Genomic DNA, 27,973 nt, shown 5'->3' on the forward strand with positions numbered 1-27,973 from the left:
CAAATCAGCTCTAATCGGAGTTGCATGGCTTATTTTTTATTTTTTTGAACTCACCAATTGTTTTAACTAAAGCCTTTCCAAATGGTGTTATTTTATATAAAATAATAAGTCACAAATTTAATAGTTTTTAATAAAAAGAAAAAAGAAAAAAGAAAAAGGAAAAACAAATAGTGAATCAAATTTATATTTCCAATCCGGTGCGTTGAGGTTTAACCGCCATGCCACGTATTGTTTCCCCTATAAGGATATCTGATTTTGTACATCGATTCGACCCCCTCGCCTTCTCACTCTCGTTCTCATGTCTCGGCGGCCGCCGCCGCCGCAATACGTCCATCCAAGCGGCGCCGGCGGCGTTCAACGCCATCCCGTCTACTCCCCCGGGAACCCTAATTTCAATGGTTTCGTCAATCCTCAAAGCCAGGGTTACCTTCCCAGCTTGCCGCCCAACCCCTTCCAAAACCCTATATTCGCCCAAGTTCCCCGTCCCTACTTCCAAAATCCCGCTTTTACTCAACCGAATCCTTCCTCCGACCTCAATACTCTTATTCAGATTGTCGACGCTGCTGCCACGAAGGCACACCGGGAGATCGTTGCTGCTGGCCAGAGCGTTTCAACTTGGAAAGTGTCGCAGGCCGCCCTACTTGCTCTAAATATCGAATCTTGGAGTTCCCTAGGTTTTCAAATCCAGGATGTTCCGTCCCTACACAACCTGATAATCACAGAAGGGAAGGTGAGTTTCCTCTGCAAAAATCTGGAAAAACGAAGGGTGAAGAAGTTGTTTATTACTTTTTAAAGACCACTTGCACGCAGTTTTATGATTATTTATAATTATGCAATTAAATTTAAATTTATGGCTGTTTGCATGTTTTATGTATCTTAACATCGTATGCTCATCAGATAAATGCATTTATACACTGTTTCCTTGGTGCACGGAAAATCACTTCACTGTATGATTTGGAGGTTGAAATATGCAAGAATGAAGGTGTGGAGCGGTTTGATGAACTTAGGCTGGGGCCGTTGCTTCATCATCCACTCATCCAGCACTATTTCTCAGTTCCTCCTGATGTGACAGAAATCTTCAAAATAACGACAGAGGAAATCATTTGTTTGTTACAAACTGTCATGAACAAATCCAAGAAAATATCGGTGGAGAAATTTTTGGAATTTCTTGAAGAGAAAAAGGTGGTATCAAAGGAGAAGCTTTGTGTGCGCATACAGAGTTTAGGGTATGTACTACACTTAACGTTCCTTAATGTTTTCAGTATATTCATGTTTTCAGTATATTCAAGTAGTGTGAAACTAATGCCTCTTGGTTTGTGAAACTTATAAAGACAATCCAATGGTAGAAGTTAAATAAAAGACAATAAGCTTATTTAGTTGAAACATCTTTTAGTCATGATACCTTCTTTTGTTTTCAAGTTGAATTAATTGCCTACGTGTTGTTTCTCTTCATTTTTAAGTCAGCAGTGCTTCTTTAATTGACTCAACTCACTAGCCGGCTGAAACCACCTCTAGTGGAATGGATCCCAAACTATTATCATTTTAACGATCAAATCTTCGTCGTAAGTTGTGATCTTTCTCAACTCTCAAAACTCACATAAGAGCTTATCTGTGATTTCGCCTCCAAGGCCATTTATTAGGTAGGTCTAAAGTCTCTTGGATGCGCCAAGCTCACAACTCGCTCTACGTGCCATCATTCACTCTTTCTCTATGTAGTTTACCTTCTTTTAGGTGCTCCTTATTCTGCAGCCCTTCTAATATCTTATACCATTGTTCAAATATCTCATACCGTCCTTCTCCGATCTCCAGTGGACCTTCAACACCGAGTCAATCAAATTGGCCGTGTCAAATCAAGCTCCACGAGTTGCTCCAATATCACCTTATGCTTCTCGTTCTCCGTTTCCATAGATGCATTATGCAACCTTCTTCAAACTTCATCATACCTCCAAGCTATTAAGTATGTTGTTGGCCGCGCTATGTCATCATCAACACTCAACGCCATCAAGTCACAACCTCCGTGAACTCCATGTGCATTAGCTATGTTCCTCCATAACTTAACACACATATTACATATGGAAGGTCTAACTTAAACCCTTTGTTGAACCAGTGAATGAAATCTCGAGCCGTGCCGCCCGAAACGGGCGATTTTTACTGTTCCGACTCGGGACCGGCACCGCACGCATAACAATTTCGCGTGCGTCACACGGGCGCAACAGAAGGAAGAAGGAAGAAGAAGAAGGAAGAAGGAAGAAGAAAAAATGAATCAATTTGGGGATGAAGACCTACCTCGAATCATCGGTGCGAAGCGGCGGCTGCGGGGATGCGGTGAGGAGGCGGCGGCGGTGAGGCAGCGGTGGCTGCGGTGAGGTGGCGACGAGTGCAAAAATCGCGATGGGAGAGGTTGAGAAAACATTAGGGTTTATTAAAACTTTTAAATAAAACTATTATATTTTATATATAGTTTCTAATTTCTAATTAATTATTATATAAATTATAGTTTTATATTATATAAATTAATAATTAATTAAAGAAACAGTTAATTAATTGATCTAATTAAAATATATAATTTTATAATTTTATTTAAATTATAAAAAAATTAAAGTAAAAATAGATAATTTAAAAAACAAACTTTAAATAATTTTTATAAATTTCAAATAATTTTGAAAATTTATAATAATTTTAAAATTTTATAAATAATTCTAAAAAAATTAATTGTTAAAAAAAATAAAATAAAAATAAATGTTTTAAAATAAATTTGATTTTATGTATATATATATATAATATTATTTAGAATATTTATAAACTATAATTATATAATTATTATATATATTATGAATTTTGTTAATTTATATAATTATTATAGATAATATTTTTTTTTATCTTAGAATCAATTTGAGATTTGAAATAATAAATATTATAATACTTATCTTCTCTATTTTTAGATTCTTAGTTCCTAAACATATAAAACACATTTTTATTGATATAAATGTCTAATTTTATTTTAGAAGTTTTTACATATATGGTCAAGTTACATAACATTAATACAACAACCTCTACATATATATATATATAAAATCAAGTATCGAAACCGTATCGGCACGATACGATACCGAAACCGTATCGTTCCGGTCTGAGACCGAAACCTCGGCACAGGTCGAGATTTTAAACCTTGGTTGAAACATCAAAATCTAAGGTTGAAACCAACCACTTGGAGCATCCACATCAGTTTCTCTATAATATCTCTAAAATTTAGGGTAAACCACCCACTTTATTAAATTTAGACAATCATTTTTCACTGCACACTACATCAGCTACCCTAAAATTTCCATTATCTTTATTTTTTATTGTTTTCTTCTCTCTCTTCCACTTTTTAAATTATTTTTTCTCTCTCCCTATGTAATATCTACACACTTTTTTTCTCTCTCTTTATTTTTTCTCTCGATCAAATTAAATGATATTTTAATATTTAGGAAATAAATTTCATTTCCTAAATTTAGAGAAGTACTATTCATAAAATCTAAATTTAGGGAATAGATAGGATAGCTGATGCAAAAGTTTTTTTTACGAAAAATGTAAAATTTATGGTAAATTCTATGTTTAGGGAAGCTGATGTGGATGCTCTTAGAGCATGATTGTACCAATAGTAAAACTTTCTTTCTATTGCAATCATTAAACAAACAATCTACAAAATTTGTATGATATGTCACCTTCATTGTGCATGCTAGGATCACATACCACATACTTGTTCAGAATTGTTCACATTGTCATCAAGAACAACAAGTTGGGATTTACAAGAAAATGAAAAAAAGGAATTGCGTTAAGAATTATGTACCAACAAATAAGAGAATATCCTTTGACTTCGAAGGAATTTCACGGGTAAAAATAAAAAAAGATTGATTTGATACCGGTCACAATCTATACTTGATTTCCTAATTTCATAATACAGGGCCAAAGAGGAGGCATAGAAGAATTACAATGAATATTCAAAAATATATTTCAATATTGCTATTACAAAAGTGGAAAACATTATGGGTAACCTAATATTCTTGCAAAGTAGATAGCTTTATAATTAAATAATAAAGTTTCATTTTGAAAGCAATGAAAAAAGCTACTAATTAGTTGAAGAAACAAATACAAAAGGAATTTAAGTTCAAATTGCTGGACTGACCAACAGAAAAGAAATTGCACATGCCGAATGGTTGAGAAAGCGGAGAGTCTCCTTATAAACAATTCATGCTAAAATTGATCATTGTCCCTATATCGATTCAAACAATTTATAGAGGTATTAGGTTTCAAAATTTGGATATTTTGGGGGGGGGGGGAGCCAGATTTTTTTTGTCTTTCCATTCTATTCAGTGCTAGATTTTTTTTTTTATAGCTCAATTGATCTCTATAAAGTCTATTTCACTAGTGATAACCATATCTCAAATTATTCTAAATTACTTGATAGAATTTTATTGTCTTCCTCTACCCTGCACACATCCTTTGACTCTAATAGTTCATCTTGTTTAACCATAGAATCTATTGAACGTTTTTGAACATATGTATATAATCTTAAACTGTTTTTTTTTATAAATTTTATCATCTATCTGAGCTACACCTTATTGTTCTTGGGCAATACTATTTTTTAATTTTAAATTCAGTGTAGTCCATTCACCTTATTACCTTAATACAACTTGATGGGTTGTACATAATTTTATTTTATCTCTATATTTTCTGACTGCCCAACATTCTATAGAGTATCGTATAGAATTTCATTTATAGCCAAAGGAACACAAGACTCACACAAGATTCCGAAAGTCTCTCCATTTTAATCATCCATGTTTCATCTATTGCTACATCCTGATCAAGATCGCCTGGTTTAATAATTTATCAAGCTATTAATAATTGCCATAGAAATTTGAAAATTTCTATTTCATGCATCTTAACTCAATACTCCTGATTTGAATTGTGCGATACCTTGTTTTTTGTTTTGCAGATAGAAATTTGCTTGTCACTAGGTAAAACTAACTTTCATTTATTCCACTGAATTATGTCATCCATTTTCTCATTCTAATCTCCTTATAAAGTGTAGGTATAAAAGTAGATATGGTGTAGAATCTTGTGCCATGCTTTCTATCACAAGTAATCTCTCATTGCTGTCTATGTAAAGGAGTATGATATTGTGCTGACAAGTGGCATGCTACAACATTCTCTGTAACATGACGAACGAATTCAACTAATGATATTCTGTCTGATATCTGTTTTTTTTTGTAATTCAATTCTCCACAAATTTAATTCAATTGATCAAATGCTATAGTCTTATTTTTGGAAACAAATAATTTAAGTGGTTGGAACTAAAGTAGAAATCTCATTTAAATTCATCTAGGTGGACACTAGATTAAAATGAGCAAAATCCATTTTTATCCTATTGTTAATCAATAAACTTATATTTTTAGAAGTACAAAAAAAAAGTGGAAGAAGGTTAAATGAGCAAAATTGCTCTTAATTCACTGGAATAGCACAGCTAAATTTTGATTTAATTGACTATCTAAATCCTATAGTTTACTTTTAAAACTAAATAGTAAGGAAGGGGTCAAATGAGGTCAACCCATGTAAATTTGTGTAGACATGCTTTGACGTGTATCTGTGCACAGTATGCTAGAAAAATTGTATTTTTCTAGTTGAGGATCAAAACTCTTAACAGAACAATTCTTTAAACGAGAATTAGGTGGGTTAGTAACGACTAAACATGTAAGTCTTGTGTCATTCCCTAATAGCAACAACCTTCGAAGAAAGGCTCCTTTTGCAGAATACAAAATTAAAAGAAAGGGTCCTTTTGTGGAACTCTTGAAGGAGGGGAAGGACTTATTGAGCAGGTGCTGAGCCCTAACACACGAATGAGGAGAAATTTATTATGAAGTTTGCAAGAGCTCTTCATCAAAATTAGTATAGAAAGTTAGCTTGTAATTAGTATTGTCCATTATAGCTAGACTGCAACACGACACATGTCTCTTAGAAGGAGATGCTTTGGCTGTGTTTTCTTGTGCATTTTAGTTTGAGAATTTCCAAGAAAACACAAATGAACTAAAAAACTTATCAAGATCCATCCCTAAATAATGAACAAAACATAGAAAAGACAACAAAAGATTAAGTTAAAGGGAGAATCAATGAATGGAACAAGGTAAGAAGATGGCTAAACATTCGACATGAGGTCAGAACCATGGAGAGACTGTTGCAGGTGTTCCAGTAGCACTATAGAGGCGACCGACGCATCATGAAAGCATAAGACCTGTTTAATGTATGATTTATTTTCTTGGGAATGTTGCAATAGATGTCGTTTTGAGAGTACAGACACGTCTACCAGTTTGTGGATCTCCATTGATTATATGTCTGATCGTTTATCATTATGATATCTATACCAACGAAGCTCAATTTATAGGAAATCAAGTACCGAAGACAAAAGTTCTCTTAATAATCTTGGCAAACATGCATATGAAGGGTGTGTTTGCTTCTTGGAAAATTTCCATTTTCCTTTTCTATAAAAAAAGAGAATTTGAAAAATGAAAAGTGAAAAAAAGATATTTGCTGCAATTCTTTTAGAAAGTGAATCAACAAAGCATAGATCCATCCTTAAATAGTGAACAAAACATAGAACAACAACAACCAAACCTTATCCCACTTGGTGGGGCCGACTAGATGAATTTTTCTGCACGATTGAGCTCTATCTTGTTTTATTGTTGCTAACAAAGTCTTTCTCTTCCTAATTTGATGTACATATTTGTCATAATTTCACATCGTGGAGCATTTATTGGTTGTCTATATACATATCCATACCATCTTAAACATGTCTCCTAAGTTTTAGGGTTTAGGATTCCCTTAATAGGCGCAACCCCGACCTTTTCTCTAATATTTTCATTTTTTTATTTTGTTCATCCTTGTATGTTTGCACATTCACCTTAACATTTTCATTTATGCAACTCTCATCTTCTGCTTATATGTTCAAGTCATAATTCAATATTAAACTCCATATAACATAGCATGTCTAACTATCATTTTGTAAAACTTTTCTTTTAATCTTAAAGGTACTTTACGATCACAGAGAACACTTAACGCTCTTGTCGATTTGAACCATCCTGTTTGTATTTTATATAAGACATCTCTCAATCCCTCTATCTTTTGTAAAAATAATCCTAAATACTTAAAGCTCTTACTTATAGATAACTTGCCATCTCTTATATTAAAAATTATCTCATTACGTTTAATATTACTAAATTTAAATTCTATATATTCTGTTTTTACTCTATTAGGCCTAAAATCTTTCACTTCTAACTTTTTCTGTCATGATTCGTGTTTAACATTTACTCCTTCACGAGTCTCATCTATCAAAACAATATCATCTGGTAACAATAAATACCATGTTACCGTATCTTGGATGTATCAAGTGAGTTTGTACACGATTAGTGTAAAAAGATAGAGACTTGATGCAACCCTATTCTTATGAGAAACGCTTCGGTTAATCCACATGAAGTCTTCACTCTTGTCATTACATGCTCACACATATCTTTAATTAGTTCAATATATGCTATTCTAACAACTCTCTATGTTAGAATTCTCCATATAATTTTTCTTGAGATTTTATTATAAGTTTTTTCTAGGTGAACAAATGCTATGTGTATGTCTTGCTTATGTCTCAATACTTTTCAATTAATTGTATGAGAAGATGTATAACTTTTGTTGTCAGCCTTCCAAGCATAAATTCAAATTGATTTTTGGTCACCGTGATCTCATTCTTTAGTTTTTTTAATTACTTTTTCCCAAAGTTTCATGGTATGACTCATTAGTTTAATACCCCTAAAATTTGTACAATTTTGTACATTTTCTTTGTTCTTATATACGGGAAATAGAGTACTTACCCTTAAATATTTTTTTTTCATTTTTAATATTAAATTGAATAACTTTATAAGTCATTCAATATCTTATTTTGACACTTTCATATCTCTATTGGAATATCATCAAGTCCAACTACTTTTCCATTTTGCATCTCATGTAAAACTTGTTCTACTTCTACAATAAAAATTTAAATTTCCATACTAGTGACTTAAATTTTACCTGTTGTTCACTAAACCTTAATTAAAAAGCTGATGAAAATACCTCTTCCATTACCTTTTTATTTCCTTACCATTCAATAAAGTATCCTATTGCATTCATCTTTAATACATCTTATTTGAATAAGATCTCTTGTCTTTCTCTCTCTAGCTTTAGCTATTATGTAAATATCCTTTCTCCCTTCTTTTATATCTAATTTTCAATATAAGCGTTCATATGTTTCATTTTTTGCTTCATTCATGCTTTCTAGGCCTTTTTTTCTTTGATATTTTATAATTTTTAAAGTGTTCCTTGTTCTTACAAGTATATAATACCTTATATAGGTGGTTTGTTTTTTTCCTTTACTTTCTCAAGTACTTGGTGGTGCACGACTCATTGACTCATCAAATACACTCTTGACTATCATTTTTAACTTTAATGCCATCTTATCTCATGTCGTATTCGAGTCACCGTGTGTATTTCTCCTAATACTTATTGTCCTATCCTCTCCTTAAATATATTTTGTTTCCCATCCTTTAAGTTCTACCATTTAATTTTAGGAGTCGTGCACATTTGTCTTGTATTGATACTATGTTTGAGGCATATATCCAACACTACTAACCTATGTTGTGTAATTAAGTTTTTTCTTGGGTTAATCTTATAATCTTTACAAATCTTTTTATCATTCTTCCTAACAAGTCAATTTGCGACTTATTATTCCCACTTTTAAATGTGGTATTCTTTTTTTTTTTTTTTGGAAAACGTATTTACTAGTGTAAGGTAATATGTTATCTTAAAATCCAATATAGTTTTCCCTTTCTCATTTCTTGTTCCAAATCCATAACCCCATGCACCCTATTATACTTATCATTTTTCACTCCGACATGTCCATTTATATCTCCTATTAAAATCATTTTGTTTGGTGGAATGTTTTGTAATACTTCATCTAGGTCATCCCAAAATCTAGATTTGGTATTTTCATCTAATCCTACTTGAGATGCATATATGCTAATTACATTAATAGTTTCTTTTGCCAATACTATCTTGAGAGATATAATTTGATCGTTTTTTAACTACTACTACTTTATCCTTTAGCGAACTATCTACAATAATACCTACTCGATTTCCTATTTTACTCCTTCCTGTCTACTATAACTTAAAACCCAAATTCTCTATCATCTTTGCCTTCTCTCCTATTTAAATTTGTCTCTTGTATACACAAAATATTAATTCTTTGTCTAATCATTACATTTACTACCTCAATTACTTTACCAGTTAGTGTTCCTAGATTCCATATTCCAATTCTATCTTAGACAGCTAGTTTTCTTATAATATTTATTCATAACTAACCTATGGTGTGAGAATTCTTATATATTTAATCCTGCATCTAAATTTTTATGGAGGTGCAATAGTTATTGCTGTGCCATGCGAACTCTTACATATTTAACAGTAGACCCAAGTTCTCATGGAAACGTAACGGTTCTTACCGTCGGACCCTACAACACGTTCCTCCCTGGGAATAACCTAACATTAGCACAATAGTTTGATTGATCCGTTCATTGAATATTTGTCTGAAAATCCATGCTGGCTAGCAACTTAACGCGCAACCCTTGCTCTTTTTCATCCGGACTTGAGACTGACATTGGCGGGGTTGAATAAAGCATAGAAAAGACAACAAAATATTAAGTTAAAAGGAGAACCAACGAAGCTCAATTAATAGGCAATCAAATACTGAAAACAAAAGTTCTCTTAGTAATCTTGGCAAACATGCATATGAAGGGTGTGTTTGCTTCTTGGAAAATTTCTATTTTCCTTTTCTAGAAAAAAAAAGAGAATTTGAAAAATGAAAAGTGAAAAAAGATACTTGCTGCAATCCTTTTGACCTTCCTATAAAATTACAACTATCATTTTTTGTTCTTGTCTATCAGAATATTGCAATCAAACACATTTCATGCAGATTTTTCTTTCTTTGAGAAGGATACGCAGAAAATTGGAAACATTTTTTTTTTCTAAAATAAGCACACACAATAACGATGCTAGTGTTGATCATTCCCATTTTGTCAGGATGTTTGAGCACGTCTTCTGATAAATTAATACCATGAGACTAACAAAAGGAAGTAAAAATAGATTGTGAAAATGCAAATTTTCATGCCAATACCAAATTTCTTTTTTATTTCATGGAAAAATATTTTGAGTACATGTAGACCTTGTACCAGCATTTAAGAGACAAGGTCTCATACAAAAATAATCAACTATGAAGATAACCTAATACATAACTAAATGTAGTAGAAACTAAACTTAGATGCTCAAATATCAAAGTGAACAAGAGCAAAGGGAGAAGAACTCTATTCATTTGATTTGAAACAATAGAAATATGGTGATTTTTGCCTTAACTTAAATGTGTTTCTTGCTCAACTTACTAGCCTCAGAATGAAAAATAAGCAAGATGTTTCATCCTCTTAGAAAATGAACCACCAAAACAGCATCGGCCCTATTAACTGTACTTGATGCAATGGTAACAACATAGCGGGCCAGTGCAGATGGATTCAGAAGTTAGTAGATGCCATCTGACTCATGAACCATAACAATCTCCCTTCGTGGAATGTGGTAGATCTTGAAAGGCACAGTTAGTGGAAAAGAATGTCACGTAAAAATTGTGATTTGGTAAAATTTAGATGGAAAGTAAACCAACAGGAAATTGTGGAGCATGAAGAACAATACCATGAAAAATGGAAGAACATGTATGAATAAAATCAGTAACCCAGACAAGAATATGAGAGAGCCATTGATAATGAAACCATATGGTGTTTATGAATACAAAGTTAGATTAGAAGTAGGTTGTAAATACTTGTCAGGATAAATCATTCCCCAAATTGGGAACAATGGTATCAGCAAGTAGGTGGTTGCAAGCAACACCAAAACAATGATCTGTATAAGGAAAGAAATCTGACAATTAGAATGTCTTCCTTTTATCCTTTTCAATCTTCAACATCCCGTTAGCCTTTAGCTCATGCAAAATATTCTTGAAGGGTCTGGCCATCTTGTTGAAGACAGAAGATTTGTTCTGCAAATTTATAAACTCAAGAAACATCCTTGAGGTATTTTTAGATTTTCCTTAGCATTAGAATGAATCATTAGAGAGCATGTGTGATTCCATGCTATTATAGCCATACTAGGGAGTCAGGCAACTTGCAAAATTTGTATATTCTTTTTGTCTGAATTAGTGTCATCAAGATGATGGAGTTCGTTTCTGAGTTGATACAAAAAAAAGCCTGTCGTCGAAGTATGTAGTTTTAATTATGAAATATCTATTTTGGAATTGACCATCAGCTTCAAATCGGAAACATAGATGATAGATTCCAGAGATTGACTCTCAAGAGGATGAGGTGTTCAGTTTGGGTATACAGAGTTAGGATTTTGAATTAAAACTATCATAGCCCTGAGTACATGTGAAAGGGGAGAGAAAGGAGGTGGTGGACATTGTGGTAAACTTACTGTGGCTACACCAGATTACTATAGGTACAATAGTCAAGAAGACTGTAGCTGTACTACTGCAGTAGTTCCGTAATGTTCCGAAGGGGCAGCGACAGTAGCAACAATGATGCTTCTCCTGTAGGCGAGGCCATTGTGGTTTGACAACTAGGATGGACTCTGTTAGCATGTTGGAGTGGAGGTAATAAAGATATGATTTTGGTGCACCCCATATAGTTTCAATATATCACTGTGGCACACCTTGTATAGTTTAGTAATACAAAGCAGAAAAGTTTATATGCAACAATTTAGTTTATTTATTAAAATAATATTAGAATTGAAAGATTTTTTGATGTTTCTGGGTAACTTGAAAAGAAAAGACAAAATAAAAAGTAACTTCAATTATTGGGTGAAAAAACTACTGTTACTTGAAAACATTTTCTTCCTGTTATCAGTTTCTCACTGCAAAAATCAACCAAAAAGCGGTTCCAAACATGCTTTCCATTTGGTTCCAGGCCCCCCCTCCACCTCCTTTTGCCTACTGGCTCTTTCCCTTTATTGTAGTTATTATATTCTGTAATTCTACAATCTTACAGTTATGGATTTTTTGACGTGTAATTGTTTCTTACTATGATGTCATAAATCATACATTTCCTAATAGTTCTTCTATGGATTGCTATTTTCTTGATTAAACTCAACAACATGCCTGCTTGATTGCTTATTGACTGTTACTAATGAACTATCAGACCATTTTTAAGTAATTGCTATCCACAGATTGCATGTATACTATATTAAGGGAGCCATGAAAGCTGAAAAAGAGGCCTTCAACCAAGCGTGTGATTCAATTAAACAAAGTGCCACACAGACTAGGATGGATTCATCTCAATCCCGAAATATTACTACACTGAGTAGGATGGATTCAGCTCAATCCCAAAATATTCTTTCTGAAAAGAAGATTCTTGATGGGAGGTTTGACTTAATAGCTAAGCGTATTAATACCTTTGCATCTGAATGTGATGATTTTACTGGCAATCACATCCGCTTCAACTCCCCTGATAGTGATGCTGCTAGTGATGATGAAATTGATGATGCTGAAGATTCTAAGCATGATAGTGGACTTATGTGCAAAACTCAAACTTTTTATAGTAGCGACATTGGTAAGCGAGTGAGTACCTGCCCTTATCCATCTACAACTGAAGAGATGATGCGACTTGGGCTAAAAGTTGACTCTACTGAAAAGTTAATTCCTGAGAGTACCACATCAATGAAGGGCATATGTAACAAGTCTCATGGCAAGAAAAGAAAGGCTGAGGAGGAGAAAGGTAACTCTTCATGTAAATTGCAAAAGAATGACATAAACAGGTTGAGGATACAGAAGCTCAATAGTATTGAGTTTGAAAAGTTCATAACAACATGGAAGGAGGCTTGTTGTGAACATTCTTTGGCTGAGGTATGCAAAAACTTTTGTAGGTTGAGAATTAAATTCTGAACTTCACATGTTGGTGAAATATGGTAGTTGTGATTGTAGCAAAATCCTTGGATCATCCATTGTTGCCATAACTTTCTTGCTTCTCAATTTTGGATATGTACTGGCACAAGATCAATCTGGATCCTCCATAACCTGTTGATTTCTCAGTCCTATTTTCTTCATCTCTCATTTTTGTCACATTAATGGCCAGGTACCTTCATTTTCATAAATGATTTGACTTAGCCCTGGTATTTATTATTATCTGCAGGTTCTTGACATGATGGTAAACTTCTATGCTCCATATCAAAAGAAGAAGACAAAGAAAATCTTGTCATCTTACCCTGCAATCGGGTTGATTGGTATCGCTGTAAGTTTGCCCTTAATGATACTCTTTATCTCTATATCTATTTATCCTTTTAGTAGATGTCTCATGGATTACTATTGCTGAGTTCTTAGGGTAGATATGTTATGGATTGCATATGGGGATTTCATACTGAAATCCTAGTGAGACAATCATACAGTTCATGTAGTGGGTATTTTATGCATGCCCACTTGATTGTTTTAATAGTATAATCAGTGTTCATCCTAGTTTGTACCTGTCTTGCACATTGTAATAAGAGATTATGCTAATTGACTTGTCATTTATGAGCCTTTTCCTGATGGTAAACTGACCGCGGATCTCATTTTTCAATAGTTTGTTATAAAATAACTTACTACTCTAGGGTCCCAAATTTTGAAAAACAAATTACTAATTTGTAGTTTGATTGATCTTGAAACACAATGTTCCTCATTATGTATCAGTTAAACATACACTGCCAGTGGATTACCTGATAATGGTGATAGTAGTGCAAAATCTAAGAAAGATGGTTCACAAATCACAAATGTTTTTTGAGTTTGACTAGGAAGCAGTGACAAACACTAGAAGTTGTTTAGCGTGTGAATTCATATCCCAGGGATGTTGTTTTCTTGGAAGGTTATTCCAAAAGAGTTAATAAATCATGTTTCAATTACATTTGGAAAATGCTAAAACTCATTCTTGTATCTGGAATATTCATCAATCCAGTGCCGTTTTTTGGGCTTCCATATTTGTAGAGATTTGCAATCTACGGGATTTAAGTTTCTCAAAGGAAGAAAATATGTGAAAGGTTAATGATTAAATAATATATTCATGATAAGCATTATAAAAGGGGTAAAACAAGTTTTTAAGTTGTCTCCCATCTGATATGAGAAATGTGTCATTTTGATCCCATATTGAAATGTGGAATATTGCCTGAATGAGTTACCATACTGAGATGATCTCAATGGGCAAGTGTTGGAGAAGGTTTAGCAAGACATCTTTGGTGGCTGGGAAGGACAAATAGCAACTTCCTAGCAGATCCTTGTTATCAAGGCAGTGACTGCTTTTTTTTTTTCCCGCTTTTTCCTTTTCTTCTTCCTCGAGTCCACCAAGTGCTAGGTCGTTGCATGCCAAGGATGATATATGTATGTAACCATTCTGATCTTAAATCAAAGTTGGTATCAGGTTTTGATATCTCAAACTTAGGGGCATAATTCTAACACTATAATGAATTAATCTAAACCCCTGGGATCTTTTGAACCTTTAATGCTAGTGGAATACATAAAATACCATTGAATGGAAATCGTTATTCCATCACTTTTAAAATGAAATCAGAAGAAAGAGATATGAAGCATGGGGTTGTCAAGAGTTTCATTAATTCTTATACAATAGTGATTAAAATACCATTAACCAATCTTTGCCCACAGTTTTCTCATTGCATTGATGGATAATATAGAATGGACATAGTTGTTAATAGTTAATGTAAAAAAACACTTATATTATGTTTTTATCAGAAGGGAATTTGTGGATTATCAAGAATGTTGTTCTTGTATTTTGTAGTAATCACATTCTTCTTGTTTTAATTTCCTGTTATTTTTCAGTATTGATTTGGTACATGCAATAAAGTAATGACATTTTATTTCTCTGTGAACAACTCAAAAAGTGAGAAAGTGAAAAAAAATTATATGTTGTTTGCTTTATGAGGTTTTTATGTTTACTCACACCATAGGTTGCTTCCGGAGGCGTCAGAAGAATCGTGGGACACATTTGGAACCGTTGGAGACGCTTGCGGCGGCTACGGACTCTTCCGGCGGCTGCAAACGCGTCCCGCGACGTGTCCGACATTGTCAAAGACGTCTCGCGATGATGAGTAGATGAAACAAAAAATAAATAACAAAAAAAAAAAAAACTTACTAGAATCGACGAAGCTATGGTGATGAGACGATGAGAGAAGACGAAGAGGCCGGCGCAAACGAACAAGTAATTTAGGGATTTTAAATTTAATGATTTATTGGTCAGACAAACATGCTTTTTAAAATAAAAATCTCAAAATTATCGATGCTGAGGGCCGCCTAGGAGGTTGGGCCGCCTAGGTCATCCGCCTTACAGGTTTCTAGCACGGGTGGTAGACGTGTAATGCTTAGGTAGCAGCCTAGGACGAGTTTTAGAACACTGATAAATGTTATCGAGTTCTCAATTCAAGCTTATTTGATTGTTTGAAAGTTTTACATTTTTAAGTTTGTTTGATTTTCATTTTGAAAGTTTTTTGTTTATTCATGTTGATAAAAGCTTATTGATGAATATGGTTCACAAACTTTTTCGTGAATATTGTTTATGAAGATTGTTCACGAATATTCACAATCTCTATTCATAAATATTAATGAGCAGGACACATGTGTTTAAGCTTGTTAATGTAATCGGCCTTTTGTGTATTGAATGAACATAAATAAGTTCTTACCAAGCCGAACACCAAGCTTACTCACAAATGTTTGATTCATTTGCAGCCCTACTCGCGGTTCTCGCGATGCCGATCGGCGGGTATAACATTAATTTCACCCATGAAAACCAGCACGCCACGCAATTTAAATTGTTGGAAAGGAATTAATTTATTCTACAGTTCAAGTGAATTAGTAGTTGCCTATTCTGATTCTTTCATATGTTATTTTCTTTTGAAAGATCAAAAGCTTTATCTACAACTACACAAGAGCCGACTTAACAGGAGGGCTCAATTAGAGGGTGAGAGAATTATTTTTATTCTTCATAAACATGACATGTCTAGATATGAGTTTGAAGACATTCAAATATGAAAGCCTAAGCTGCTGGCTAGGGCTGTAAATAAACCAAGCGTTCGTGAACAAATTTGGTGTTCGACTTGGTAAGAGCTTGTTTATGTTCGTTCAATATACACAAGATTAATTAAACAAATAAGCTTGAACAACTCGTTAAACTAAACAAAAAAAACTTGAACACATGTGTTCAACTCGTTAACGTTCGTGAACAATGTTTGTGAACAGTGTTCGTGAACAATGTTTGTGAACAATGTTCATGAACCATATTCATTAATAACTCTTTTCAATATGCTAAATAAACAATAAAATAAAATAAAATAAACATATAAGTTTGAATTATCAAGCTCAATAACTAATCAAATAACTAAAAGTTTCAAACAATCAAACAAGTTTGAATTAAGAGTTCGATAATATCTAAACGAACCAAATTCGAACCAAGCTCGAACCAAGGTTGAATTGAGAGCTCGATAACATCTAAACGAACCAAGCTCAAGCCAAGCTTCAAACAAGTTCAATCTCATAAAAAATAAACCAAGCCAAGTTTGAACAATCATTTCAAAAGCTTGGTTCATTTTAAGCTTAACTCGGCTCGGTTACCTTATTAAACAACCTTGAATACTCCAAAGCTTGGCTCAGCTTGTTTACAACCCTATTGTTGGCTCTGCTCTTTTTGAAATATCTAGAATTCCTTGCCTTCAGATATTGTCGTAAACTAGTGAACTCTTTAATTGTAGGTCGGGCATTCAAGGCTGATAGTTCCTTCAAGGAAAACATTTACTCTTGTCAATCAAAAGAGGTTAGAGTTTGTGTTATCGGGACTAGAAACTAAATTGTAACTTTTCCTTGGGATACTGCATATGGAGAGGAAGCGACTGAACACAAAACCAATCGTAAAACACCACATTCAAATAGACGTCCTCCCATCTGGTCAGGGCTTTTGTACATTAAGAGCATGAGGGGTTAATGGGGAGTCTACAATATTATAGTCTTCGGGGTTGAAATGATCACTATATATAGCTTAACAACTTCATTTGCATGGTTCACAATTCCAAGCAGTCCCACTAATATGTCCATTAAAAAAATCATAATCAAGATACCATTTCAACTCTTTGACATCAACCTTGGCAAACCCTTCTCCCAAAGAATTTAAGGGAAGAGTAACAAAGATCCTCACAAGTTAACATTGTCAACCACATCAACTTTCTTGAATCTATACATTGGCATTACATATACCTTCAGTAGCAAACCAATCAACATCATCTTGACATTCCAATTGATTTGTTCAATTAACACAAAAAGACAACTACTTACATCCTGTTAACCAACATAAAACTTGACAATCAACCATTTGAAGAGTCATTACTGCTATTATTATTATTTTTATAGCTCACCACAATTATCACAAATTTAATCAAAAAGATTGTTTTGGAAATCCGTCCCTCAACCTTAAGAACTCAAATATAATGTTTCATTCACAATTTCTCTTGAAAATATATTATCAACTTCCTCTAATAAATCTATATCCCAGATAACTCTAATAGAACAAGTTGTCTTACTCCATATAGCAAGGCAAAAGCCCAGGACACAATTCCATCATTTGATGATGAATTAGGAAGTTAAATATTAACAAGTCAACCCACTAGAAGTCACTGAATATAGCAGCTAATTGATTATAACTCAAGTCACCGAGAGTCAGAAACATGATTCGATGGTTGGGAGTGATAATCACAAATAATCATCTACACTGCTATAGTAACAAATCTAGACAGAACTCTTAGATGAAATTCTGGTATCAGTGTATCACTATTCATAAAGCAACTCAATTTAACTCACAATGGTACGACTGACTTAAAACAAGATTTAATAATTAAATTATATAAGAAGACTACCCCAGTACATGAGCTGATAGCTTGGATCCTTGATTACATGATAATAGCTTGCTTTGCAATTTATAAATCATGACACCACTCAAGTTAATATCTCTAACTGGAAAATTACTACTATTTAAAATGAATTTAACTTGTTCTATTGTCACTTCAATTTTGTAAAGAATAATATATTATTCCTCATGTGCAACATAGAAAACACGCATAACACTATAGAATGATTTCCATATAGAACAATGCTATAATATTTACACCATTGTCCACTAGCTGCTTAAGTTATGTTTTTGGTAATACTCCAGTGATGGGTGCTAATGCATTTTTCTGGAAATGTCAATTCTAGTATTTTTCTTACTTTGCTATAAACGTTGACACTTGTGCTCCTAAGCTACAAGTAATTATTGGATGGATTAAAGATTCTCCAAATTCCCAGTACTATTAATTTTCTGATATGAATTCTGTCTTAAGCTATATTGTCATTAGCAAAGGTTTGGTTCCATAGCATGTCTGTTATACACAATTGAAAATTTTACTCTTTTCAGTTTTATTTGATTTATAATTCTGAAATTACTATAACTGTTCATATTAGTGATTTTTTTTTCTTGAAATTATCAGTAATTTGTACTTCGTAACTGCAGATAATGTCTATTAAGCATGGAACCGTTGATAGTATTTATGATACTTTTCAAGCCTGTGGTCAATCTGAACTTAGCAACCCCAGCTGTGCATTCTCTACTGAGATGATAAATGTTGGGCCTACAAATAAAGAAAATGCTAGTCTGAATATTTCTGAGAGCTTTGACAGTAAGCATAATAATATTTTTGTATAATTTCTACAAATGAATTTGTTTCTTTCAAGCATTTCTTTTCAAAAAGCACGAGAGACATGTTCATGCATTTTTTTTGTAATTATGTTATATTCTTGTGAGACCAATGAAGATATAAAATGAGAGAAAACCACTGTGATATCATGAAAATGTTTAAATGGAGATAGGATCATCTATCGAGCAAAGGGTATAATTGTGCAAGTTAAGATTTAGGAAAAGTGGTACATTTTGGCTCAAAAAAAGTCGCCACATGATTTCTAAAATTAGAAGTAGTGCTTCGTAGTTTGACAAATTATATTTTCCTAAAACAAGCTTGATGAAATCACAATATTGATAATGAGCACTTGATACTTTGTAGTTTGTTTTTGTTTTGGTGGTGTTAAGAAATTTTAGAGGAATTAAAATATGTTATATTTTTTTATTCATCAATCTCATACATATATAGAGAATATCTAGACTAAATCCTATCCCTACAATCAAGGTAAATCATAATGTTATATTTTCTATTTTTATTTATATCATTTGTAACACTCCTCAAACTAGAGCATATATATTGACCCGAACCGCATATAAATCTTTTGTGAAAATAACTCCTAGTTGTTCTTGTCTTCACATATTCCGTAGAGATTAAACCTTGTGTAATCTTTTTAGGGACAAAATGATAGTCAATAATATGCTTAGTTTACTCATAAAATACGAGATTGGAAGCAATATGTAGAGCCGCTTGGTTGTCACACTATAATTTGGTTGGTACTGAAGGTTTAAGACATACTTCTAATAAATTCACATTATCTCACATACAACTTTTTGCCATAGCTCTATATTCTAATTTTGCACTAGAACATGAGACAACATTCTCTTCTTACTTTTCCATAAAACTACATTTCTCCCAACAAAGACACAATAAATAGGTGCGGATCTTAGATCATTGTTGGATCCTTCTCAATCAGCATATGGAAAACACTCAACCTTAGTATGACTATGATTGTTATATAAGATACCTCATCTAGGTGCTTCAAATAACACAATTTGTTCTATATGTGCCTACTGTTGGAGAAGCTATATATTGACTCACAATAGTGTCTAAACATGTAATATCTAGACGAACCATAGTGAGATAATTTAACTTTTCAACCAATCTTCAAATTATCTAATAATTCACCATCTTTTATGAATTGTAGAGTAGGAGTCATTAGAGTACTACATGATCTAGCTCCTAATTTTCCTGTCCTAGACAATAAGTCAAGTACATATTTCCTCTAAGATAAGAAGATTCCTTTCTACATCTTGATACCTCAACAATGAAGAAGTATTTTAAAATCCTTAAATCCTTTGTATGAAATTGACAATGAAGAAAGGATTTAAGAGACAAAATACTTGCAATATCATTTCTGCTAATGACAATATTGTCCACATAAATAACCAACAAGATGATGCCTATTGCAGATTGTCTTAAACACAAAATAATCATACTTTTCTTCATTCCAAAAAGACTAAATTTACCAAACCAAACACAGGGACTTTGTTTTAAACCATATATGGATTTATGAATATGATAGACTTTCCCATACTACAATAAAATCTAGTGGGACTGGACTTTCATGCACGGTGGACGGAATAGTAACAACCAAATAGATTTCTGGGCATGAATGCACTTTCATGCACCGACTTGTGGGACTGGACTAGAAAACTCGTAACGACGCATGCGGCTCGCGTAGAGATTCTGATGACTGCAATCTGGGTAATGACAGATTGCTGATTCCTCCTAGGCCAGCAATGACTTATAGAAGAGAAGAGTTGTCAGTATCAATCAATAATGCAAGAGAAGAGGAGGCTAGGGTCTGGAATGATGACTAGGGTTTGAAGACATGATTAAGGTGTCCTCTGCTACCATGTTAAGAAATTTTGGAGGAATTAAAATATATTATATTTTGTTATTCATCAATCTCATACATATATATATAGAGTTTCTAGATTTAATCAAATTGTTACAATCAAAGTAAATTACACCCTATAATTAAGGTAAACCATTGCCTATATTTCCTATTTTTTTAATATAATCTGTAACAGGTGTCAATATTGTTTTGCGATAACTTTGATGATTCTTTAGTTTGGCATCATGACTCAGACCTTTATCTACAATGAGATGCTTGCGTATTAGAGCTCCTTGATAACCTGAATTCTGCTTTTGAAGATAGAATTTTATTAGCAAGTGTGATTCCTGGAATTATAAATTTGTGGAAGCGTCTCTCGACTTATCATTCTTTTTTCTTTAACTTCTGCAGGTGCAACTGTAGATGACATAGTTAAGAAGATTGCTGATTATATGGAATTGGAAACTATTAATGGAAGTAAAAGAGATTTACATACAGGGAAGTTGTTATGGTCATTAAAGAAGCTTTGTGATTGTGAGAGATGGCTGCTAACATATTTTTCAGTCAAAGAATTCAGTACTCTTGGTTATGGAAATTTCTTAGAATTTTTAGAAAGATATGCTTCATTGTTGCCTCGTGAACTATTTGAAAATTTTGATGAGGGCTCTTCCGGTCTGTGTTCTATGCATGTTTCCCTGTGTGAGCAACAATTGAGTGGTTTGATATCTCTAGCTAATTATAATTGGATGGAAGATGGTGTTAGGACCAAAAATGATGTTTTTTTTCTTCTTAGCAAGCAATTTCCAACAGCAAACTTCAACATATTGGGAAGTGACTTTGGAAATTGTGTTTCAAATCTTAAGACATGCCAAAAAGATAATGATGGTCCAGGTTGTGTCCTTTTTTCTGCAGCATTGTTGGGGAAACAATGGACTAGCTTGGAATGCACTGTGAAATATTCATCTCGAGCTACTGCCTTGATTGACCAACAAAATTGTGCTCTAGTGACTTCTGCTTTTGAGAATGTCACTGACTGTATGCTTGCAGCTCCAATGTTGTCAGATCTTCTTTCTTGGTCGCACTGGGATCTTGTATATGGTCCGTCATTTGGCCCACTAATAGAGTGGTTATTAAATGAAGCCCAAACTAAAGAACTATTATGTATAGCAACAAAAGATGGGAAAGTGATCAAGGTTGATGCTTCAGCAACTGTTGATAAATTTTTAGAAGATTTGATTCAACTCTCTCCATCTCGAGTGGCATTAAGTTTCTTATCACTAATATCTTTGTATAGAGGTACATGCCATGCTCCTGTAGCCCTTCTAAAGTGCTATGTACAACGAGCCATGGAAGTTGTGATAAGAAATTTCATTGATTCAAGTGAAATGGAGATCACCAAAGAGAACCCAATTGATGCATGTTCTCTGCAAGATTTATCAGCTTCTGTTGAAGACTTTAATATGGGTCCTTGTTCTGGTGATTTTCTAGCAACTTCTCAATCTAGACAGGATGGTATGATCAGCCAACACATTTCCAAGGTGAATAATGCTTTTGCTGTTCTTGCAAGGTTTATACTTGAATGCCTTGGTCTTCTACCTCCCGAATTCTGGAGTTTTGCTGCAGATATATTATTTTCTGGGCTTCAATTCTTTACTAGACATGCTCCTCTCATCATTTTGAATCAGTGTAACCAATCAAGTCAACGTTTAATGATTCATGATATTGGATTAACACTTAGAGTAACAGAATGGGTTCAAGATTACCATGATTTCAATTCCTCAGCTGCAATGGACAGGAGGATCTCTCAACCAGATTCTAATTCTTTAGGTTCTGAATCTGCAATTGATGGGAGGCATGTGCCAGAGTTAGCTGTCAATCCTTCCATTAATAATAATGTTGCTAATCTTAGCATTAAAAGTGATGTCATTTTCCCAGATAAGGGAAGTGAATCTTTTACTGGGGGTAAAGAGGACTGCGATAAGCTGCATCATGGCTTCCATAAAAGGTTGAAGGGTGAGTTAAGCATGGAGATTGCTAGTCATGTGGTTAATGAGAATTCTAGCATGTCAAATTACGAACAGATCCACGAAGCAACCCTTGTTATTGAGGAGATTCGCCGTACGGAGTTTGGTTTGGACCAAAACCTTACAGATAATGAAAGTTTTTTGTTAAAGAAGCAGCATGCTCGGCTTGGAAGAGCACTTCATTGCTTGTCACAAGAATTATATTCACAAGATTCACATCTTCTTCTAGAGCTTGTAAGTTCATGATATATGCAAGTAACTTTCTCTTTCTTATAGATTTAGTTGGAGATACATGATATGGACACCTTTGTTGGATGCCACTATAATTGGAAGTAAATTACCAGCTTGGCATAAATTTGCTACTATCTAACTTGCCAGTTTGGAATAAATCTGCTACTACCTAATTAACTGCTGGAATAAATCTGCTACTGCCAAAATTTGCTACTTCTATAAGTAGAAATAAATAAAGGGCCTTTCTATTTTTGATTCCTTGTTTCCTTTAGCGACTGTTCTTTCCTTTTTTCCTTGAATAGTCCATGTAATTGACTTATATAAGGAGTGTTAGTATTAATGAAGAGAGGAAGAAAAATTGAGTAATTTGGTCTCTGTTTAGGACGAGTCTTTCCCCCTGAGTAATTTGGACTCTGTCTAGGACGAGTCTTCCCCCCCCATTACATGTTGCATGACCAAGTACGGATTCGGATCTCGACTTGTGACTTGATCCTGCACTCGAGACCATAACAACTTGGTATCAGAGTTGATCATGGGCGACACGGATCCAATCACATCCAAACTCAATACCTTCATAGAAAGATTAATCTCACAACAACTTTTCATGGAGTAGATCACCTTCCGCCAACGGGGACTAAAGGAGCAGACAATCGAGTTATCTCGTATTGTTCAAGAGACAAGACAACAGCTGGTGCCTACCGCAAACAACCCTACTAGCATGGAGTGTGACCCTTCCAAAGCCTCGGAGGTCAGACTTGAACCACCAATTAGTGGCACCCTGGTTCCACGGTACTCGAAGATGGAGTTCCCCACCTATTTTGGAGAAAGGGATCCACTGGGCTGGATTAAAAGGTGCGAAAAATTCTTTGCCAATCAAAGGACCACAGAAACCGACAAGGTTGGCCTTGCTGCCTTCCACTTGGTAGGGGAAGCCCAACTTTGGTTTGATCAGATGGAACAGGAAGAACCTGATATGACTTGGAAGTAATTCAAAAACCATTGTCATATCCGCTTTGGGCCGCCTATGAGTAACAACCCACTGGGAGAGCTAGCAAATCTGAAGCAGACAGGCTCGGTAGAAGACTACCAGCGGCAGTTCCAGTCCCACCTCACCCGGACCTCGGACCTCGGACCTCGGACCACAACAACAGGTTGACTTGTTCACTGCAGGGCTAGTCGAAGATCTTCGTATTGACATCGAACTACAGAAGTCTGAAAACCTAGGCATTGTAATGAATATGGCTAGGGCATTAGAACGGAAGCAGTACTCCATCAAGGCGGGGGGCTGCTGCGCACGAATTAGGGCGGGACCACAACCAAGCTCAACATCAGCAGTGGAGGCCCTCCTTTGGAGAAAACCAAGATAACAGGGAACATCAGCAAGGATACTCCACCTGCTTCATTCTTCAAGCATCTGACTCACACCGAAATGGCAGAACGGAGAGCCAAAGGCTTCTGTTTTAATTGTGATGAGTCCTACTCCGCGGGTCACAAGTGTAAACGCCTATTTTGGATTGAAGTGCCTGATGATGACAGGGAAGGTGAGGAAGAGGTGGAAGTGGATTCGGAAATTTCCCTCCATGCTATTAGTGGCGTTATAGAATAAATCAGCTACTATCTAAATTGCCAGTTTGGAATAAATTTGCTATTACCTAGTTAGCTGATGGAATAAATCTACTATTGTCAAAATTTGCTACTGTTATAAGTAGAAATAGATAAAGGGTCTTTCTATTTTTAATTCCTTGTTTCCTTTAGCGATTGATCTTTTCCTTTTTTCCTTGAATAGCCCATGTAATTGACTTCTTATATAAGGAGTGCTATTATTAATGAAGAGAGAAAGAAAAATAGAGTAATTTGGACTTTGTCTAGGACGAGTCTTTTCCCCTCCCTTCCCCATTACGTGTTGCATGACTAAGTACGGATTCGGATCTCGACTTGTGACTCAATCCTGCACTCGGGACCATAACAATACATTTATTTGATTTTTAAGTCTTAAATCCTAAATCCTTAAACACTAATCTGAAATGGAGTATAAATTGGGTTTCATTATAGTTCCTTCAGCTGTACTAAACTGAAATCTTCAAGTTTATGCCATTTAGGGTTCTCATGTAATTTTCCCATATATTTATTGTATAACTATTGCTAGCTATGATTAATCATGATTAATAAAATATATTATAAAATGTTTGATAACTCCATTGATGAATTTTGGTGAAGTTATTTTTTTTGTTATTAATAATACCCCTTATAGCCGATTGCAAATAGTAAGAACAAACACAAACAGGGCTTCATCATCTTAATCATTTTGAACCTCATGCTGATTAACTAGTTAATGCCATTTATGATGGAATATTTCCAGTTTGTTAAACTTTGCAAGGATTTATGTTTTTAGCTTGCAACTGATTGATTTTATATCCTTTGAATTTGTATGAGTTGGCATTTTCTTGTAAACAAATACACATTGTATTGACTCCACTTTAATGTTTATATCATAGTTGTTAGAATCATACAACACGATTATGACTTACATATAACAAATATGATTATTCATATGAATTCTAAATGAAAAGAACTGTGGTTGTTTAAGTTGATCAATATGATTGGGTACTTATCTCATTAAATAAAAAATAAAAAAAGTAAAAGTTAAAATTTAACTAATTAATAGTTAATTTAGGCCAGTGTTTGAAGTGTCGAGTTGTGCCGCTTGAAATTGCTAGAATTTACTTCTGGTGCGGAAGCGAAATCGACATTGCATGCGAATAAACTTAATGCGTGTCATCTATGCAAGATTGATAATCGCAGGATGACTTTGCACTGCTGGAAGTGTCCTGTGACGCTTTCGGCATCGCCAGAAGCGTTCGTGACGCTTCCAGCGGTGTTGGAAGTCTCACGGGACGCCTCCCCAGTCGTCGGAAGCGTCGTGAGACGTCGACGCCTGAAGCGTCGCGTGACATCTCTGCTAGAACCGTTGCACGACGCCTCTGCTAGAACCGTTGCACGACACCTACGTCGCCGCTGGAAGCCTTACAGACGCTTCTGGTGCTGTGATGGTGTTACTGTTAGGAAAAAATAGATTCAATTAATTTATCTCTATAAGATAAATCCTAATTTAATTGGGTGTGATCTCTCCAATAGACTTTTATAAATCCTAATTAAATTATCTCTATAAGATCTATAAAAAATATATTTAAAAATTAAAATTTTGATTAATTGGTATTATAAAAATTCCTTTTTTGCTATTTAAATTTTATTTAAAAATTCTAATAAATCATATTTATATTCTGATAATTTATTATTATCATTTTATATTTTTTACTGTTAAATTGATGTTTTGTTATTTTGTTATTATTTTAAATATATATTATTTAAACTAATAATTAATTTAATGAATAAAAAATTAATTTATATAATTTTGATGTATCAATTTTAATTCGAGTTATTAATATATCCTCCGTGGAGGCGCGACCTTGTGTTTGCCGCTGGTGTTTGCAATGGAGGGGTCGTGTGTCCTCGAGATCGCCTCGGAGGGGTTGCGCGACCCCGCATCCATTGCGGAGGGGTTGCGTGACCCTCGAGACCGCACTGGAGGGGTTGCGCGACCCAGCATTTGTCACGGAGGGGCCGCGTGAACCTCGAGACAGCGCCGGAGGGTCGTGTGACCCCAAGGCCGCGTGACCCGTCGATTGCCGCTGAGGGGTTGCGCTGCTGTGCTAGTGCCGCGTGAGTCGGTGTCGCGTGTCTCTAGTGTTTTTAAATTAAAAGTTAGGTTTATTTTAATCAACTCCTAATTATGATAGAGATAATCTAAAGAGATTTTATTAAACTCTAATAAAATTATCTAAAAATTATATATTTTATTTATTTTAATTCTAAAAGGATATAATAAATTGTTTATTTTTTATTTTCCTTTTTTTCCCTTTTAAAAAGATTATTTTATATTTTTTAAATATTTTATTTTTTTAATTAATATATTTTATATTTAAAAAATATCGAAACTGCCCCGGACTGAAACCTCGGCATGAGTCAAAATTTTAAACCTCGGGTAAAATAACATTATAACCTTTTTCTTTCACCACCACTGGTAGACACCAGCACTATCAACCACTATCAACCATTGGCTGTCTACCATCGATTTTCTTTTATTTGAAGAACACTGTTGACCATCACTGTCTGTTATTTTCTTTGGTGAACATCCAACTATTGTCAGCCGCCACCTATTGTCGGCCGATTGCCTGACATTGCTGGTCACCGCCCTTATCTTTCCAAGTTTGGCTGGAGAGAGGTTTGGGAAGAGGATATAGAAAATATTTTTCTCTCCCTTCTTCCTTCTCAATAAAAATATCTTATTCCTTCTCCTCCCCCTTTTCTCCCTCTTCTCCCTTTCCTTTCTCTTCAATCTGATCCCTCCAAGCAAACAGCCTAGATGCAGCTCACTATTAGTGAATATCAATGGGCTAACCAAAGATATGTTTTCATTCAACCCAATGGTATTCTACACCAAATAACTGGGACTTTACCCTTGATATTGTTGTATTTCAACATATGATTTAACTGGTACCACAAATTTAATGTGGATTTTATGCCAATATGGATTTTGTATGCTGATCAGCGTGGTGTCAAGATAATGAAATGTATATCATTCTGTATATCTCATCACTCAGTGCATGTCAAAAAATAGAGCAAAAATGCTTGTCTTTGCTGATTTATATTTTGACAGTAATGCTTGGTTTGACAGGTAAACTTCAAGGTCCAATATTTTTTCTAACTCATGATTGTTATGGTTTTATTTGTGTGCTATGATCCCACCTTCAAAACTCAGTTCAGGATAATTGTGCACCTAATATTTGCTATAACCCTTCGAAACTCAGTTCAGGATAATTGTGCCCCTGATACTTGCTTGTGCTTAACATGACATTCTCTTGGTGCACTGTTTTGTGAAACATTTTGGTATAGCTTGATTTAACTTGCTTTAGCAATCACTTGCCATTTGTTCTTTTTGTTA

At 34.3% G+C, this 27,973-nt stretch overlaps 1 protein-coding gene across 4 annotated transcripts in view; it reads left to right on the forward strand.

Moving 5' to 3' along the window:
• Positions 1–231: 231 nt before the first annotated feature.
• Positions 232–27,973, forward strand: part of LOC121975117 (protein NO VEIN) — a 62,250-nt gene continuing 34,508 nt past the window's right edge. For all 4 annotated transcript variants that reach the window (XR_006110261.1, XM_042526527.1, XM_042526526.1 and 1 more), the window contains exons 1-6: positions 232–730; positions 898–1,226; positions 12,313–12,988; positions 13,275–13,373; positions 18,654–18,819; positions 21,128–22,974. Coding sequence is in view for 3 of the 4 variants with exons in the window: in XM_042526527.1 (XP_042382461.1) it covers positions 299–730; positions 898–1,226; positions 12,313–12,988; positions 13,275–13,373; positions 18,654–18,819; positions 21,128–22,974 (3,549 nt within the window). In the remaining variant the exon portion in view is untranslated. The remainder of the gene's footprint in view (positions 731–897; positions 1,227–12,312; positions 12,989–13,274; positions 13,374–18,653; positions 18,820–21,127; positions 22,975–27,973) is intronic.

Source organism: Zingiber officinale, chromosome 4B, assembly GCF_018446385.1.
Source record: "Zingiber officinale cultivar Zhangliang chromosome 4B, Zo_v1.1, whole genome shotgun sequence".
NCBI lineage: Eukaryota > Viridiplantae > Streptophyta > Magnoliopsida > Zingiberales > Zingiberaceae > Zingiber > Zingiber officinale.